At 42.1% G+C, this 18,357-nt stretch overlaps 2 protein-coding genes across 4 annotated transcripts; both read left to right on the top strand.

The window, feature by feature from the left end:
* Positions 1-122: 122 nt before the first annotated feature.
* Positions 123-5,073, top strand: mfsd6l (major facilitator superfamily domain containing 6-like). Of its 3 annotated transcripts, XR_013504978.1 has the most exons (3): positions 123-262; positions 836-3,814; positions 3,871-5,073. XR_013504978.1 is itself a non-coding variant. In XM_071918503.2 (2 exons), exon 2 carries the CDS (start codon positions 901-903, stop codon positions 2,752-2,754), a length of 1,854 nt encoding a protein of 617 aa, XP_071774604.2. In that variant the 5' UTR covers positions 123-262; positions 836-900; the 3' UTR covers positions 2,755-5,073. The 3 variants fall into 3 exon arrangements, 2 of the variants coding, with proteins under 2 accessions (XP_071774604.2, XP_071774606.2); XM_071918503.2 differs by having other exon boundaries at positions 836-5,073; XM_071918505.2 differs by having other exon boundaries at positions 133-374; positions 836-5,073.
* A 452-nt stretch (positions 5,074-5,525) lies between these two features.
* Positions 5,526-16,969, top strand: LOC139926724 (bMERB domain-containing protein 1). The gene is made up of 6 exons (XM_071918524.1): positions 5,526-5,604; positions 11,039-11,159; positions 14,511-14,584; positions 15,207-15,321; positions 16,561-16,631; positions 16,854-16,969. Exons 1-6 carry the CDS (start codon positions 5,526-5,528, stop codon positions 16,967-16,969), a joined length of 576 nt encoding a protein of 191 aa, XP_071774625.1.
* Positions 16,970-18,357: the final 1,388 nt, after the last annotated feature.

The raw sequence follows: 18,357 nt of genomic DNA, 5'->3' as shown, positions 1-18,357 counted from the left end.
ATAGATTTAATAGATTTTATTAGTTCTCTCTCGAGGCGCACAGTGTCATCCACACCGCCTGGGGGCGCTGCAGACACGAGTATTGCTCACCAGGCGTAAACTACATTTCAACAGCAGAGTCTATTGCACTCACCGGCCCGAAGGCAACAGGTGTTATCCGCTCAAGAAAAGAGAACAAAACACGGACGTAACGTAGAAATTCGAGGTGAAAAATGACCGACAGAAAAATATAAGGAACTTTATGTCGGCAGAAGTCAAGAAGGTAAGTGCTTAACGTTATCTTTTTCCCTAGCTTACAAACTTTAGTGTGTGACGTGGACTTCACTGCACTGCATCTTGATAGCCAGGAGAGGCAGGTGCATCCAACCTGACAGGTGATATTCGCAAGCCTGAATGTAGATATGCCCTTTTTTTTTTTTTTTTTTTTAAGCCGCTTTTTATGTAAATAATTACTATTCATTAGGACAGTTGTTTTAAAGTTGAAATTTCCTGTCTGTCTCACTTACTGTGACTTCTGTGAAGTTATTGCTCTTGTCTGTGCAAGTTAAATAAGTTAATTCAAAGCCATCTATCTAGCATGTGCAGTTATAACAATGAAATAACTGAGGCCTCAATATTTCTCAATGCTTTCTCTTTGGTAAGCCAATAGTAGGCTACCAAGAAATTAATATGTCTCTTACAAGGAAGCAGGATTTTGGCCAATATTGCCAAACAAAACAAATGAAATCCAAATGCCTGGAGGCCTGAAAAGATTTGGTGTTCACTCTATTGTTGCCCCCTTTCTCTCTCTCTCTCTCTCTCTCTCTCTCTCTCTCTCTCTCTATCTCTCTCTCAGTTGATAACCAACCAGTCGCTCCATGTGAAACCTGAAACTACTTGGAGAGAAAGTGAGCGGCAGTCATGAAGAGGATCAAGCAGATTGACATCAAGGGTGCCCTGGCTCTGGCTGGCACCTTTACCTTCCTGTGCTCCTGTGCCAAAGCCTGCATCCTCCCCTTCCTCACCCTCTACTTCAGACAGCTGGGCCTGACTCCTGCAATGACGGGTATCATCATGGGCACTAAGCACCTCATATCGCTGGTCTGGAGCCCTGTGGCTAGCCTGCTGTCCAAGCACTACAATAAGAGGCGGGTGGTGATAACTGGATCTCTCGTTTGTTCGGCAGCAGTATCTCTGGTTCTGCTTCTGCTCCCATCTGCAGATGTGCCCAGACAGACCAGCTACTGTAACATGTCTGATCTGAGCACCAGTCCAGCTGCCGGTCTGGATGATAACCTGCTCCTGACCAGTGCAGGACCTCCCATGTCATCGACTCCAACTCATGCAGAAGTCACTACAGCTCCTGTCTCCCAGACTAATGTCACTTTACCCGCAAACACTGGCAACACTAAACCTGCCCCTGTTTTGACGAGCAAAGCCTCACTTTACATGCTACAGCAGCCTCAGCATGTTAATGAAACTCATCCTCATCTATCACAAATGAATGTATCTGTGGTGGCCAACGACAGTCTTGGAGAACCAAATATCAACAGTTCTGTCATACATGGCAGTGCCTCCCCCCTGCCGCCCCCAGTGAGGAATAAGAGGTCCCAGGCCAACTCGGAGTCAGAGGACCGGCAACAAGAAAAGACGGAAGAGAACGAGGAGTACCGTTTTGAATTCATGGGCAGCCTGAAGACGATGGACGTTCAGCACCAACTCTTCTTCCTGATGCTCATCTTAGTATCGCTATGGGAGTCTGTATCCGCCCCTTTAGAGTGGACGGCAGACGACGGTCTGTATGAGTATCTAGACTTTGCGGATGCCTCGGACCGCTACGGCAGCACAGGGGTGTGGGGACTACTAGGAGCGGCCTGCGGGGTTGGAGGAGCAGGGTTGCTGGTGAGCCAATTAAACTGTCTCATAGCCGGTCAGACTCCCAGGAGCGCTGTGCATTTCTACTGCTACGCCGGGCTGGTGGCTCTGGCCCTGCCTGTGGTGGCTTTCCTGCCCCTCTACTTGAACAAGAAGCGAGACAGGGCCAACGGGCTCCTCAAAGCCGTGCAGCTGGTGCGTGGGCACCCGCGGGCCCTGCTGTGTGCGGCCACTTCCCTCCTGGTAGGGATAGCAGGCTCAGTTGTGGATAACTTTCTCCTTTGGCAGATGCAGGACCATGGGAGCAGTGAGCTGCACATGGCAGCGTCTCTAGCTCTCGCGCTGCTCTCACAGGCGGCCTTCCCTCTGCTGGTGGGCCGGGTGTCCAGAGTCTTCAGCCCAGGCAGGGTGCTTCTTGTGGGGGCTGCGGGTCTGGCGCTACAGTGCCTCTATTACTCCTTCCTCTGGGGACCTTGGGCTGCGCTCCCCGCCCAGCTGTTGAGCTGCTTCAGCAGTGGAGCCCTGCTGTGGGCGGTGAAGGTACAGAGTGAGGATGTGGCCACGCTGGGGGCAGAGAGGAGTGTGAGGAGGGTCTACCAGGCCCTGTCTGGAGACCTGGGAGCGGGCCTGGGGAGCTTTGCTGGGGGGTTTGTGGTCCAGAGGTTTGGGCTGGCGTGGCTCTTCAGAGGAGCCGCGGCGGGTCTGACGGTGTGGTGTCTGTGCCTGCCTCTACTCCAGTGGAAGGCCCCTCGCCAGCGGAGGATTAACTACTCTCGTCTTTTGGCAGCCGATGCCAGTGAGGCCAGTGACTCAGAGTCTGAACAGGAGAGAGACTGGCTGGATAAAGCAATGGAAGACGACAAAAGCCATAACAACTGTGGGAGGAGGATAAACCACTGAAACCAACTGAACACTGTAGTATGATGCATAAGATGAAATGATGCATAAGAGGCATTGTATAGATATGATATAGAATTTACCTTTACAAAACCTAATAGCACAATAATTTTTATAACATAGCAATGGGCATTATCATTTCCCAGCAGGATTGCACTGCCAATTACAGACACGTCACTCTTTATCATCAAGTAGCTGCACCACAGCGGGCTAATTGATTTTCTACCCTGACTGGTTTATTTGAAAACTAGGTATCTGTCATTAAGGCAACTTTTCTCATTAGAATTAATTGTTCTGGCATCTCCCATCTGTCCTGGAATTGTAACAGTCTGCAATTAAAGTCAGTGCCAGCCTTACTGATGTGCTTGGGGACTGGTCCCTGGGCCTCGTGAGCTCTTCCAAATTTACTACATTTGCATAAGCAATCATAGTCTTTTATAAAGCAAACAAGGTAGCAGGATTTAGGGGTGGGCAGGAGAAGGACCAGGTAAGTTAGACAGCTTAGCCATCCAAGACAATAGAAACACTGAATCGTCTAGCTCAGAGTGTAAATACAAGAGATGTGTATGCAAGGTGAGGCCAAACTGTGCTGGCATCCTGCCTCACCACACCCAGACAGGCTGTTTATCTGATGGTAATTCAATAGTTAACACTACCAATGCTGCCACCACTGACTGTTGTCATTCTTAATGGGTTTTTTGGTCGTTTTGTGTTTTTTGACACTGAACTACTAAGACTACTTAACAATATGAACTCACAAGTGATAACAAAATGATTGTACAAGCTAAAACCTGATTACTCTTCACTTCAGGTCTCTGCATATTTAACTGCTGTGAGTTCAGCTAATTCTCAATGACCTCTACCAAACTGAATTGAGTTGTAAGACATTTTGTGTCATGCATGCATGTGCAGATGTATGCAGAAGAATTAGAGGGCATCTGTGTTTGCCAAACCTCTGTGTGAGAAAATGTTTGCCTAACCTGTATTTCAAACGGAGTTTGCCAAACATGCCTCAGGTCAAATGGTCCATTTTGACCCGTTTGGAACCAGATACGGCAAGTCTGTATAGCACTTCCCCTGAAGCAACTGCTTATCTGTAAATGGTACAATGTAGATTAGGTATACTGCACATCTGAGTGATGTCAAATTAATATTGATATAAAAGGCTCCCTATCTATAATATAATTTAATTTATATAATTTTCTCTCTCAGTCATGGCCTAGTCAATGTAATTACATATGCATTTGTAGGCTACTTCCTAACATTATGTGTCTGGTATGTTTTATTAGCAAGTCTTCTAGTCAATCTGTTGCAGACCAAAATATTGTAAAGAGTCAGCGCATTGTGTCAAAAACAATCTTTCTCAGACTTGTATGCTAAACAAGACAATATGAGTGACTCCCTTTGGAGCTGAAAAGGTCTAAAAATGCTAAATCAGAAAACTTCTGTGTTTTCAGCATTTTCATGTAACAAAAAGCTCAACACAGCACAGGCCTTTGGCTCATCTTGACTGCATGCCATAAATAAGAATGTAGCTCTGCTGCTGTTCATGCTGCCACTCATGTGATATCAAGTGCTATCAGCAGCCAGAAGAGTCATGAATGTTTGTTTTAGATCCAAAATAACTTCCAGACAGATGTCCTCCTCATGTTCTGACTGGAACTTTTCTCTGAATGGCTTTTACACCCTAATCCTTTTTTTGGGACTTGAGAAAGAACAATACTATAGAAAATGTAAACACACAGCGATCATAAGCTGTGGGGATGGCAGTGATTCTGAGGCTTGCTCTCTCATTTAATCCTCCTGAAATATAACTTGATAAACCCCTCTGTGTGTTTAGACACCTCTGTGACTGTGGTGAGAAGTGTTGTGTGCACACAGCTGCAGGGGGTGAATGAATGAATGAATGAACGCGTCTGTCCCCGGCTGAGGCGCACTGCCCCCTGCAGCACGGCGGCGGCTCCTGCAGGCGGACTGTGGAGCGCTGAAGTGGAGACGCAGATGCGGGCTGCGGTCCCCGACCATCTGGCTGCTGTCCCTCCAGGGCTTGGCTGCACGAAATCAAGTCATCCCCAGTACTTCGTTAACAACTGAACTCAATCAGGCGCGATGAAAAATTCATGATGAAAGACAGCTGGATTCTCCCGTGGTTAATGCTGTTGTGGTTGTTCGACGCGTAGCAGACCATTAGCGGGACTGCTGCTGTTGTCTGATATTTTAGTCTTTCTTATGTGTTGTGTTATGTTATATTATTTTATGTTGTGTCTATGGCTGTTAATTGAAAGAAAATGGATGATTGGACTGATATCTGCATTAATTTGATTTCCCCCCTTTGAGAAATAAATGCATTTTCCTAAATAAAGTTAGTCTTCTAACCCATGCACTTTTATATTTTATTGGCTGTGTCATCATCAACAATAATCCATGCTGTTGGGTTTTTGCAGCTCTTTGGTTGTGGGCGTCTCAGTCTGCTGCTCTGTTGCCTCTCACAAGGTGGCGCTTCATAGCAGAGATCAGCTGGCTCCGGTCCGCGGTGCTGAAATGGTCCACAAGCGTCAGGACTTTGGATTCAGCATCTGTTGGCAGCGTTCCTCCTGTCAGCATCCCTGACACGCTATGGCGATCCTGTACGGACACAGCAGATATGTGTTATAATTTATATTCAGGCAACACACACATTCCCTATACATTTTCTGTTCAGAGAGACTGAATACCGGGATTTTTTTTCTTTTTTTTTTTTCTTTTTTTTTTTTAAATTCTGCTAAACTGAAGATATGGAGAAAGAAAGGAAATCCTCTAAACAGTATGGTGCTTTAGAGCAGACACAAGTGGACGGAGCAACCGAGAAATCAGGTGCGTTTTAAGTGCGAAAGTTGACTGGTATGCATGCTTGAAAAGTCTAATTAGTCATCATGATCAGTCTAAATGAACTTTTGAACATATTACACACTGCAGCATCAACTTCCAGTGGCCTGTGATTTCTTTACCCACTCTGCTGTAGGCTACTAATATTAAATATAGCCTTTCCGACAGATTTGCCTGCCTCAAGCACCAAAACTCCAAAGATGTGTGAATATGGTCAGTGGGTACAGAACCCCATTGTGAACATGTTAAAGTTATCTGTCAGGAGTAAATGTTAGCCGGTGACCAGCAAGTTCGTTCTTAAAAGCTTGTCAACCCACATACTGTACAAGATAGAGACATGAGCTGTTTCTAATGTAGTTAGGATTACATACTGGACAACAATACATTAGAATAGCCTATGTTTAGAGAGTCAAAATATTTAAAAAAAAATGTCCAGACCACTTGTCAGTAGATGGGCTATGGAGATGTCTTTCAACTGTAGAGATGAATTGTTCTCTAACAACAACCAGCATCAACATTCTGGCCAGTGGGTGGTGAGAGATTTTAAAAGAGTTTTAAACAGAACAGAATGGCAATCATCCATCCTACAAGCGATCTAATGCAGTACAGCCCAAATACCTCACCTGCTCAATCACCTTTTTGTGACAATGGCAGTTTTTATACTCTGATTCAATGTCATTTCCTTTTCAGTTCTTGCAGACATTTTGTAGCACAGCAATTGAAATAGAAAAGAAGATTTGGTGAACCTGAGAAACAAAGTGTTGAGCTGCCCTTTTCGAATACTGATAACTTAAAATAACAAAAAAAGTATTTTTCTTGGACCAGTGCTAATGTTCACAGTCTTTATAAAACATCTTTCTTGGGTGTGCAGGCACCGAGGGAATGACATCTAAAGTCTGGAGTGGGCAGCAAGGTGAGCCAAAGAGCAAATTTGCTTGTTATCAGGAGGTTAAGGGAAAAGAAAGTGAAATTATAGGAATCAGGGGACTTTTCTATTCAAGTTGCAGTTGATGGAGACCCCTCTTATCTCTAGCTTAATGTTATTAATTTGCTGGATATTGCTGTGTGGCTAATCAAAGTAACAAATAACCTGCAATTAGCCAGTGACCAGGGCTCTGTATCATCTCTTGATCTCCTTGATTTAAGTGCAGCATTAAATACAGTTGATCATGAATTATCGTGAAAAGCTTAGCAGCTGGCCTGGACGATATTCCTTTAGCCTATTTTTTTCTTATAGCTGACCAATAGACCCCAATTTGTCATACTAAATTGTACAACGGCAAGATTAATTTTGGCATTCCTCAAGGTTCAGTTCTAGGTTCTCTATTACTTTCATAATACATGCTCCTCCTCTGTAATATCATCTGTAAAAAAACATGTTCTGTTTCACTCATGCAGATAATACACAGCCTTCTCTTATAATAACACCAGGCAAACAAAATATAACAAGCAAAAATATAACAGAATAACAAAAACATTGAGTCTGTTTTAGATGTCAAAAGAGGGATGTAAAACAGGTTTTCACCCCACCAATAATACATTTTCTTATTCCCTGTAAACCTGCTCAAACCCTTCACTCAGAGGATGGAGGTCTCGCTATCATCTTCTGCTATATTCAAAAGAAATCAACTGGAGACAGATCCTTCACGTACAGAGCTGCTCCTACCAGGATCAGCTTCCTATCCATGTCAGGGAATCAGACATTTTCTTTGAACTTAACAAGACTCACACAGACTAGGATCTAGCTTTCCTCCCACCATATCAGCCATCCCTTTCCCTCCCTTTCATTTAGTTCTTCCTCCAGACACCTTTGAGCTCCTGTTTCCTGTCATTTTTTCTTTATTGCTGCAGACTTGACCTAGTGTTGCCTTGGAGCTCACACACACACACACACACACACACACACACACACACACAAGATTTGTCGTCAGATTGCGATGTTTGTTTTGTCTTTACATTTCTATTTGTTTCCTTTGTTGCCCTGCAAAGCACGTTGTGACAAACCTGCCTTACTGAAAACATGTCATGACTAAATTCAGCTCGACTTGTTGAGGATCGGTGAAGTTTAGTTGAAGAGAGAAAACAATTTTGTCCTTGGGTCACACTTTATTTGGATAGTCCAATGCTGATACTCAACTTACTATCAAGTGACTATAATGTGTCACTAAAAAGTCAGTAGTACTACCGTCTGTGTAATCTGAGTTATCTACTAGGTGATACAGAAAGGCAATGATTTATGTGATCAGGTGTAAAAATGATATGCAGGCATTTAAGAAGTGAAAAGAATGTGCAGCCAGTTAACAAAACCGGTCTAATAAAAGTGGCAGTTAATCAAAAGTAGAGCGATTTTGACAACAGGCTTGGAGCATTGCCTCTTGCAAACAAAAGAAACAGCTTTAGGCTATTCAGCGCAGAACCTGTTAAACACCAAATGATCCACTGGTAATTTCTGTGTGTGTGTGTGTGTGTGTGTGTGTGTGTGTGTGTGGCTATGCACATGTAGCTGAATGAAGGTGTGGCATCATACAGAACATATGTGGGTTTTGGGGGGTGTGCATATGTGTGTTAGCCCTGCTATCCCCAGGGATTTGGCTTGTTTGATTGTAATGTTGTCTTTTCACACAAGGTCAGGTAATTAAAGGCCTATCCCAGTGCTGCTGGATGACTCATAGCTGGTTGGTGAGGAGTAGGAGGCTGCAGGGTGGGCAGTGCTGTTATTCAGTGGTTCAGTTACTGGGAATTAGTGGGCTGTCAGAGCATTGTGATCTGGAGCTGAGCGTATCCACAGAGTGCAGGGGCAGTGTTTGCTGTCAACACCGGAGTAGCATTCAGAGTCAGTCTCATTCATAATTTGATATGTTTTGCCTTTGCTTCTAGATAACTTGGTAATTCCAAGTTTTCCTAGGTTTTCTTTTATGTGCACTCTTTCTCTGAGAGACAGGTGGTTTATTGGAGCTAATTTGAGCTATAAATTACACCACTTAAGCAATACAATATAATCCCTCAGAAGCAATGGAGAGATGGACACCAACACCACAGTTTGAATTCTCAGTCACTTATTCATTGCATTGCCTCAAATTCAACATCATGTTTCAGAACCTTGTCACTTTGCTTAGAATTTCCAATTGAATACTAAGTAGATGCTAAGAAAGTCTTAATAAAAGACTTTTTGCATGTTTTACAATGGTTGCAGTAAGACTGACAGGAACGATTCATTCTGCATCATTTTCTACATAGATGTCCATGTTGTTATCATCTTGGATCGTGATGCAACTCACGATTTGTTTTCAGTTACAATGTATGTAACATATTCCAATGTAAGTTTTCCTCCCGGTGTTGGAAAAGCATGATCTTTTCAGCGAGAGCAATTAGAGCAGTTCACTGGTCTGTGACCAATGAAACGCACAGAACCCCTCCGGACACTGCTGCTGTGAAACTGAGTAACTGTTGATGAGACTGCATTACTCTGTTCTAATTAATGACCTTAACACAGTTCATTATAGATTCAGATTTAAAAGCCCATGAATGCTCAGCAGTAACCCCCCTGCTCATGAGTCATCACCGATTCTCTGCCATGTCTATTTACCCTTGATATTTATCTTGCTCTGCTATCTGCCTTTTACTGTTGTTGATTTTGGAGGAATGGTATTTGATGAGCTTACATTATGTACCTGAGGATAACCCTAATCCTAGCATTAATATAAAGTTAATTAAACTTGACAACATGATAGCAAAGGATGATGGCAGATACATTTACTGCAGTTTAGAGGTTCAGCAACAACAATCCAACAACTTTTTAAATTGGATTAAACTGAGCACTTTTATAATCCTGCTACTACTTCTACTAATCTATTTTTTTGCTGAGATAGTGTCATCTTAGAGACACTTATAAGCATCAGTGTGCCCATCCAGCCAGGCGTCATGCCAGTCTTTAGAGGCATGTTTCATCCATGCTGCTCCAGAGTGGCAGAAGCTCAGGGAGCCTGCTGCTGCGCACATGCAGAGATTAGCCTTAGAGATTTAGTCCTTAAAACAGCAGCTCTGCTCTGGTCGCTCCCCTGCCTCCAGCTCATGATCATTTAGCTCTGTGGGGTGGATCTAGATAAACAAGCTGCAATTTCTGCTCCCTGTTTCCGTGGTGATGCCTTGATACAATGTGGAAGTATGCGAGGTGAAGTGTTGCTTGTGTGGTTTGTCGTAAAGAGAGTGAAGGTCCATTGGTGTTTGAATGCCTTTGCATGAAATTGAAAAACAACTGATATGATAATTAGATTGAAGACAATGCTAGAATGAAGACTTCTCATTGAAAAGGTGTTGCAGTTTCTTTTTAATATTTTTTTAGTTATTTTTTTTTTTAGTTTTCTCTCTCATCTTCCATGAAAATGTATTCACCCTCTGATTTTCTGCATTTCTTTTCATTTTTCACAATGAATTAGGTCAAATCTTTTTGTTGGTTGTAATAGTTTATAGGAGTCTGAGGAGAAAACATGATACCAAAGTTTGGTGCTTCTCTCATTTACTTGGTATGCAAGGCAGTCAAACATACAATGTTTGAATGTGAAAAAGTAACCACCCCCACCTCCAATTAACTCAACACAATTACTGATAAATCAATACCACATTAATTTTTAGATATTTGTATAATTACCATAAACACACAACACCATCTGTGAGAAGACTGTCACTTGTCACACTTGCAGAAAATCCACTGGATTGCTTTATGGCACAAAATATGAACCATAATGCAAGTAATACACACATGTATTCAGTTTCCACTATTCTTACTGAATAGTTTCAGCTTCACTGTAGCTTCCCTCATCAGAATGCATATTCACTGGTATCAAGGGCTCTTATTGGCTCTTATCTTTTATGGGGGGTATGGGAAATGTGGTCTTCATTTTGAGAAACACAAAATGCTGCACAGAGAATCTTTAAAGAAATAATTAGCGCCAGCTGTTCACTTTGGTTGACAATCAGGCTTGATTTGGGCCAGCTGTGCCCAATATAAATCTAAAAAACTATGGCCCAGCACACAGGTGCTTCTGCCAGGTCCCTTTAATTCTTAATGGGCTTTTAAGTGTAGCTGTGTTCCTTATGGTATTTGGTTCTAGTACCTGGGGTTTAAAAAGAATAAATTATCCTCCTTCCAGGTACTCCACAAGATTAAATCAGGCTGAATTGTTAACCAAAATATTCAAACTTCGGTGTCTTTTTCTCAGACTCCCCCTATAAACTATTACAGCCCACAAAAAGATCTGAGCAAATCCACTGAACAAAAATGCAGAAAATCAAACAAGTTGCAAATATACTTTGTCACAGCACTTTTGAATATAAGATGAGATAAGACTACATGCGATTTAGTATATATTCAGGTCAGATTAAATGTTTGTCCGAATGTGTTTTGGTCTTGTCTCCCTTTCAGCAGAAGATACCATTTCAATGGCTGACTCCACCATTACGATGGACGACATTGAAGGAGAGCTGTTCAAAATCGAGCGGATACGGGACATCCTCGTACGGAGGGAATCGGAGCTAAGATACATGTAAGAACCTGATCCTCTTTTTCAACAGAACCACTCCTGTTAATTATATACATCTCAAACACAGACACAAACACTGACACCAATTTATTACTACGAAAAGCTTAACATTAAGGAAGGTTTCTGTGTTTTAAAGACAAGTAGGCCGCCAGATCCACCTAAAGTAAAGTCTGCAAAGTCGGCAAAAAGTGGCCATTCACAAAATTCTTTATGGATTTCTAAATGGGTACAGAGAGTGTTATATTCTGTTTGGCCTAATTGGTGCAATTTGATCATATTTGAAGAGGGATTGTGAGAAAACTCCCTCCTTAAACATTGCATGATGGGATACTGACATAACACCATGACGACATAAGACCTAAGAGGCTTTGCCTTCTTGCCTACTCCCTAAATGGTTATTTTTGTCTACAGCCCGCCCATGTTATGTTTCACCCACAGAACTTGAATGGATAGAACGGTCTTGCTCTTTGCTATGGTAGTTTGGCTAGTACAGCATAAAATGGCAATTACAGAATTTTAGGGTTAATTGCTGTGGTGACAACGCAAGTCTGGGCATTAAGGCCGTAAAGTCTGTCACACTTGTTTGAGAACTGTGCAGATGTGTCTGTTGCACGAGTGCTTAGCTAACTGTCAAAACTCAACTGAAAGCTAACGTTAGCGACAAGGTTAATGTAGCATTATCAAAGACTGTACTTCTCTCTCTAGCTCTTCTATTCAACATTAGCATGTTGGCAATCCATGGCAGCAAGGCGACAGAGAAGCTCCTTTAGTCCTTGCTGCAAAACCTCTTGCCTCTCACCTCAGCGACTTGCCGTATGTCGGTTTATATGGAAGCTAGCCCAACGGTACACATAAAAGTGGCCGCCGCTCCGAGCATCCAGGAACGATTTAAATGGGAATGACCGTTCTATCCATTCAAGTTCTGTGGTTTCACCCCTTGGTTTCGTGTAGGCATCTCCGCACTCACACATAAAACTCTGCCTCTGCTATACAGCGTTCTGGCTGTGCCAAGATGTTGTTGGATGTTTCTATGGCTTGGTAACTGTTACACAGCAGTCCCCCCTGGAAGACATGCACCACCAACTGTCAGCCACCAGCTTTAGGAGCAGCCATGTGCATGATGGCAAAAAGTGTGTGAAGAAGACAGCATTTCTATCTGAGCTCTTACTAGACTACTAGCACACACACACACACACACACACACACTTCTTTTATGATGTAGAAAGAAGCTGCTTTCACTTCTTCTTTCTCTCTGATCCTTGTTTATAATCATTTTGCTCTTTTTTTTCTCTCAAGGTAGACCTTCCTCATTATTTTGACACGTGAACCCAGGATGGGGGGGGGGGGGGTACTAAGAACATTGTATAATGCGGCCATAAGAACAATCAGAAACAGAATAAATATGCTCTGCTGGGGGTATTGTGTTGCTGGAAGAGATGTGCGTTACACTCTGGGCTAATTGAGTTTGTGCTTCCACAATCAAATCATGAAGTCAGTGTTGTGGTAAAGGATGATATGTACCAGCTATTCCACACGTTTCTGCCTCATGTTTTCATTTCTATCCATGAGCTGGCTCAGTGGGTGAAAGTGACGCATCAATCCACCTAAGCTTATCTCTAATAAACACACAAGAATCATATTAGAGCTGTCATGGCGTATGTGCCGTGTTTTCCTCCTCATCTCCAAGGACCTGCGTGTATTGACGTGTGTTTTCTATTAGCTGCAACACAGCCAGCACCCGAAGGCCAGCTATTGCTTTGACATGCAGGGGAGATTTGGTAGTAATAATATAGCAACAAAAATGTGCCTTTACTCATGTGAAAAACTAATTACTCTTACCTTTTTGAAGCAGTAGATTTTTTCTTATCAATTAAGGTAAGATTACATTTAAAAAGTGATGCCTTTGCATGGGTTTCCTGTGGAAATTAAATGATAGCCCTCTTAGTATTCAGTGTGGTATCTGGCATGTAAAATATCTGGATTCATATTTATGTGTTCCACTATTTAAGGGTTACCAATTTTGTTTTACTATTTCTGCCTAAAAAATTCAGAAAATTCAGTGAAATGTGACAGTTATGCAAAGAATGAAAAATATTGCTCCAAATGAACAAAACTACAGTCACACAAACCATGAATAAACAATATGGAGTAGGAGCACATGAGTCAGCCTGAAATATAAACCGCTGAAGTACCTTGAAGTATGCCATATTTTGCATAATCAAGAGCTTGGAGTATACATTTTTCCATCAGGGGTAATTTTCCTCTTTTTGCCATTATTGTAATAGCAGCCCGACACTTGTGAGTGCGTCTGACCCCTGATGTTTTGAAATTCCCATCAGAGTTAGACAGTGAAATGAGATCTGATACAGTGAGGAGTGATTCATTCACAGAGAATAGCGCCGGGGCGTTGTTTCAACTAATAAACCCGCCGAGCCCGCAATCATCTCGGGCCAAAACCAGGGGAAAATCAACACTCTCCTGTTTTTTTTTTTCTGTTGGATAACCTCTTAACAATTTCACACTCATGCCGCTGTATGCGAAGTTAGAAAGGAAATTGCTTTGCTGTCATGATGCAAAACCCATTCTGTGTTTTAAGCCCTGGAGGAAATAACAATGCAATTGATTCCTTTACTTGCATCATTGCCTCTGTGGTCTCTTCTGTTCTTAAGGTTTTCCCCCTTCAGTAATGAATCTATAATAATGAGTGACTTGATTGTAAGAGTGTGTGTGATTTTGAGGTGCAGATGGCTTGGATAGAAAGTTCTGTCTGACCGGACACACAGAGCAGATGTGGGGAAAGTGGCCGTGTCAAGGGGGTCATACGTGTCATCACGCTCATTACTGACAGCTGGTCTCCTCTGACTGTTCTGACTGACCGTGTCGGTCCATCACACCGGTGCCACTCTGCAGCTCTGAACGCCCGGCTGAACAGCAGCTGCCCATAGGGATCTCTGGAAGGACAGACAGAATAGACATAGAAATGTTGCACTGTCCTAAACAATGCAAGAGGAGAATACAAATACAACTGCTACTACTCTTTCATTATTTAGATATACTAGCTAAAAACTGCCTATTTTTTCCATCTGCCTCAGTCTCAATTGCTAATTATTAAGAACAAAAAGGACTGATTTGTTTTTGTCAGAACAGGTTTTACAGTACAGAGAAAAGAACAGCATGTTATAGTAAGAATCGGTTACTCTCATCTCTGTTTGAGCTTCAGTCTTCTTGACTGAAGATCTATTTTAGCTATTATTGTTACCCCTAGCATCACGATGCAAAATAGAAAGCAGACCTCTCCATTCATGTGGTCATGGGGGAATATTTGTCCCTGTTTGTTTTGTTTTCTCTGCACAGGATGGATGACATCCAGCTCTGCAAAGAAATCACAAGGCTGAAGAAAGAGCTTCAGAAACTTGTCTCGGTTCCAGGTAAATTAGAAACCAGCCGTTACCTTTCTGTGTGCTGATTGTGACCTTCAGTTCAACCTGCAAACATTTTGCTCAGGAAAGGGTGCACCTTGTTTTTATTTGCTGTATCTACATTGTAGAGAAAACACACGTACTGTGGCAAAAATGGTAAAAATGTTATTATGAGAAGCAGTTCCCTCCATGACAAGCAGTGAAGCTCCAATTTTCACTCAGCAGTCATTTTCTGAATAAATAGGACGCTGTTATGAAGAAAAATTCATGACTATTTGGAAAAAAAGAATTCACCTCTAATGATTGTGTTATCACCTCAATTCAGTCGGCTTTGAATATAAATGTGCCTTAGAATTTCAAGGCTTTCTCTTACTCAACTTAAAGGCTCTGTGGAAATATTCACACTGTGTGCCAGTTCTCACATTCATAAAGTTTAGATGACAGACTTCTCTAATATAGAGGAAGGTTGCTATGACAACTCAAAAGATAACTAGCTGAGGTGCTGCAGAAGTGTTTTACTATAAAATACCTTCAACTGCAACAGTCTTTACTGCAGTAATTCCTTTTTTACAGTATGAGACTCATTGACAGCTGTACTGTGTGTTTGGCTTGTTCTGTGACTGTTGGACAGACAAAGACAAGTCCAAGGAGGACAAGGAGAGAGAAGAGGCGCTGCTGCAGCAGATCCACAAGCTGGTGGAGACCAGAGACTTCCTGGTGGATGATGTGGAGTTTGAGAGGCTGAGGTGAGCTTATTGATTTGACTGAAGGAAAAGGTCTTTCACCAGGTGGTATTCTTCTAACACAGTGGCTCTCAAGAAACTACAGTGCTGTCTGTTTATAAGACAACAGGATTCAGAGAGCAATGACATTTTCCTTAAGGCAACAGAATGTAATTCTAATGGTCCGGGTGTCCGAACCACTCATTTCACTCTGTAAAGATGAAGCTGTTGTTGTTGGCATGCCGTGAGCATTCAGGATGTCAATCGTTCAGAAGAATAGCTTTGTCACCGTGCATTTTAGTCCATGGGCCATGATTATTGTCCACTCAAAATAAAGATGACTCATTCATTGTCCCTCCTCCCTCTGAGTCATACCCCCAAACCAGTTGGAGCACCTCTGCCATGTGACTTTGCCACTTGAACCACATGAAATCTTCCTGAATGCATGAAAAAATCTGATTCATCTGATCCTGCAAGTAATGTGCCTAGTTAAGAAAACACAATCCTTCAAGTTAAATCGTTTTCTTGCATGTCTGGCATGATAAATAAGTTGAGATAAAGCACTTCAACAAGTTACATTCAGCCTGGATTGTGGATTTTGTCCAATCTCCATAGTTCTGGCATAAATTGTCTTCTCTCCATTGGGAGAATCTCTGTCCCATATTTACACTGAATAACAGTAAGTCACACACACTGAAGAAGCAAAGCCCCTTCCACCACACACGGTTTGTTTATGGTGCTAAATTACCTGTCACCGATGATAAGCAGGCAGTTGTTATTCCGAAAGATTGTCTTTGAGTGACATGTTGACAGTTCTCAGAAAGATTGCACTGAGGTGGAGAGAAGCCGTCATATTTCATTATTCAAAGTGCATCTGAAAATGAAATGTGGGGAGAATTGTGTGGAGTTGTATTGGTGAATTCACACCATATAATAGATGAAATGGTGGAAATCCTTTTCAGCCTCCTTCTAAAGCTCTCTATCAAACACATTAAGTCAAGTCCAGTCAAGTCTGACTAGATGCAGCAAACGTTAAAAACACTTCAACATCACAAATAACCATTCAAGACACAAGACACTCAAAACACTCAATAGCTGATAAGACTATTAAGAAGCAGAAGTCATTTCACTACACAGCCACATTCTAGCAATAATAGTAATACTGTGACAAAATGTCAAAACATTGGAAAAGCAATAGATCAAAATAGATCAAAACTGATTTCCAATATTAATGACTGTTTACATCTCAAAATCTCCCCACAGGGAAAGAGAGGAAGACAGAGAAATGGCAGACTTCTTACAGTCCAAATTTCCCAAGAATTTGAATAAAAAAGGTGAGTATGTCACCATGTGGCTGTGATTTAGCCAGCTTCCAGTTAAAAACGTATTTTCTGCTAGATTAGGTATATTATTGTGACGCAAAAACCTGCTTTCAATAAAACTTTGCCATCGCTCCTTTCTTTTCATGATATTTGCGTGTGAAGAGGATGAGCAGGTCGGTAGTGGTTAGGGTGGCCGTCCTGTAACAGAAAGGTTTGCATCTGCCTCTCAATCAGGTGTTCTGCAAGATCAGAGGGTCTCCAAAGCCCAACAGACATCAACCCCGTTTGTCACCAAAACTGGACTTACACTCCTGAAAGAATGCTGCGGCTTCACCTGCTCCATCATGTAACGCTCCATCCAGAGGACAAATAGAACTTTCTGTGCTCAAAAGTGTGTGTGTGTGTGTGTGTGTGTGTGTGTGTGTGTGTGTGTGTATGTGTGTGTGCACGCTACTCCACCACATGCATGTATATATGTGTGTCTGTGTGCCCCACAAAGAAGGTTATCTGTGTTTATCTTTATATATGCTGATATGCGTATAATGTAAAGAAAGTATATATTTCATGTGATTTGCCACTGTGAACTACTGTGTTTATGTCCTGTAGCAGGAAAGCTGACTGGTTTATGAAAATTCTGTTGTTATTCTAATGGCTCCTGTCCAATTAAGGTAATTAGACATTATTATGGTTGCTATGACTGTGCAATTATCCATTTGTGATGTATTAGACCCTGTCACTTCAGACATCCCCCTGAGAACAAACTACACTTGCTAATCTGCCTTTGCCACTCGCTGTAGCGCTGTGAGACATTTCACATGGTCACGGACGACTGCCACCCTGCTTAACCTTGCCAGGAGTCACTGCCCCGGCTCACCGCCTGACTGTTATAAACACATTATTTCAGATTGGGTCTAATGCATAATGCTTTCCTATCTGTACTAGCTTTCATATAAACTATGATCTGGACCAGATATTGTTGCGATACACATGTATAGTGGAGATGGTTTTATGGTTTTGTGACGTATAGCCCCTTCTGAGACTGCCTCAAAAAAGCATCTTCATCTGGGGTAAACTTCTTCTACTCTGTTGGATATTAGATGTATTATAGGCAGGGTTTGACAAATGTGACACATGATTATGCAGGAGGCATCTTTGACGTGCTTTCAAATTGCAAATATATTTTATTGAAATAGTTGCCAAATGCTATTCAATTGCACAGCACTCCACAGCCCTAAAGTCTTTGACTGAGCCCAGTATAATAGAGCATTGTCGACATTCCTGTGTTAGGCCTTACGCTCTGTGTTTTTTAGAGTATTTTCACATGTATGTAAAAGAAAACACACCATAATGTGTTCATGATCGGTAATCATTTTGTGTGGCTGCGACTGTACAACTTATCCAGCTTGACAGTGCTATTCTAATAAAGAGTTTTAATGTTCTTCTATTCTCTGGGTCTTCAGCATTTCCCTCCAAAATCAATTGTTATCAACAACTAAGTACATTGTAGTTGTTATCCCATAAATGAGCATATTGTGGTTTTGCAACAAATTGAATTGAATTGTTGAATCGTTTTGTCATCGTACTGTGGGTAATTACTCCTGTGCTTTCAGATTAATCTTATAGGTCGTTCTTTCACACACACAAACATGCACGAACACACACACTCGTCTATATGCACTTGCCACACACACACACACACACACTGCTCAGAGACATCTGTGGGTGTTAAGAGCACAGG

The sequence above is a fragment of the Centroberyx gerrardi genome, chromosome 7, assembly GCF_048128805.1.
Source record: "Centroberyx gerrardi isolate f3 chromosome 7, fCenGer3.hap1.cur.20231027, whole genome shotgun sequence".
Taxonomy (NCBI): domain Eukaryota; kingdom Metazoa; phylum Chordata; class Actinopteri; order Beryciformes; family Berycidae; genus Centroberyx; species Centroberyx gerrardi.
Note: the sequence above shows the minus strand (reverse complement) of the source record. Positions and strands in the feature narration are given on the sequence as shown.

Bases quoted from the DNA above. Each gene is read 5' to 3' on its own strand.
- mfsd6l (XM_071918503.2), top strand. From the start codon at position 901: ATGAAGAGGATCAAGCAGATTGACATCAAGGGTGCCCTGGCTCTGGCT.
- LOC139926724 (XM_071918524.1), top strand. From the start codon at position 5,526: ATGGAGAAAGAAAGGAAATCCTCTAAACAGTATGGTGCTTTAGAGCAG. The intron at 5,605-11,038 runs GTGCGTTTTAAG...TCTCCCTTTCAG, and splicing joins CGGAGCAACCGAGAAATCAG to CAGAAGATACCATTTCAATG. The intron at 15,322-16,560 runs GTGAGCTTATTG...ATCTCCCCACAG, and splicing joins GTGGAGTTTGAGAGGCTGAG to GGAAAGAGAGGAAGACAGAG.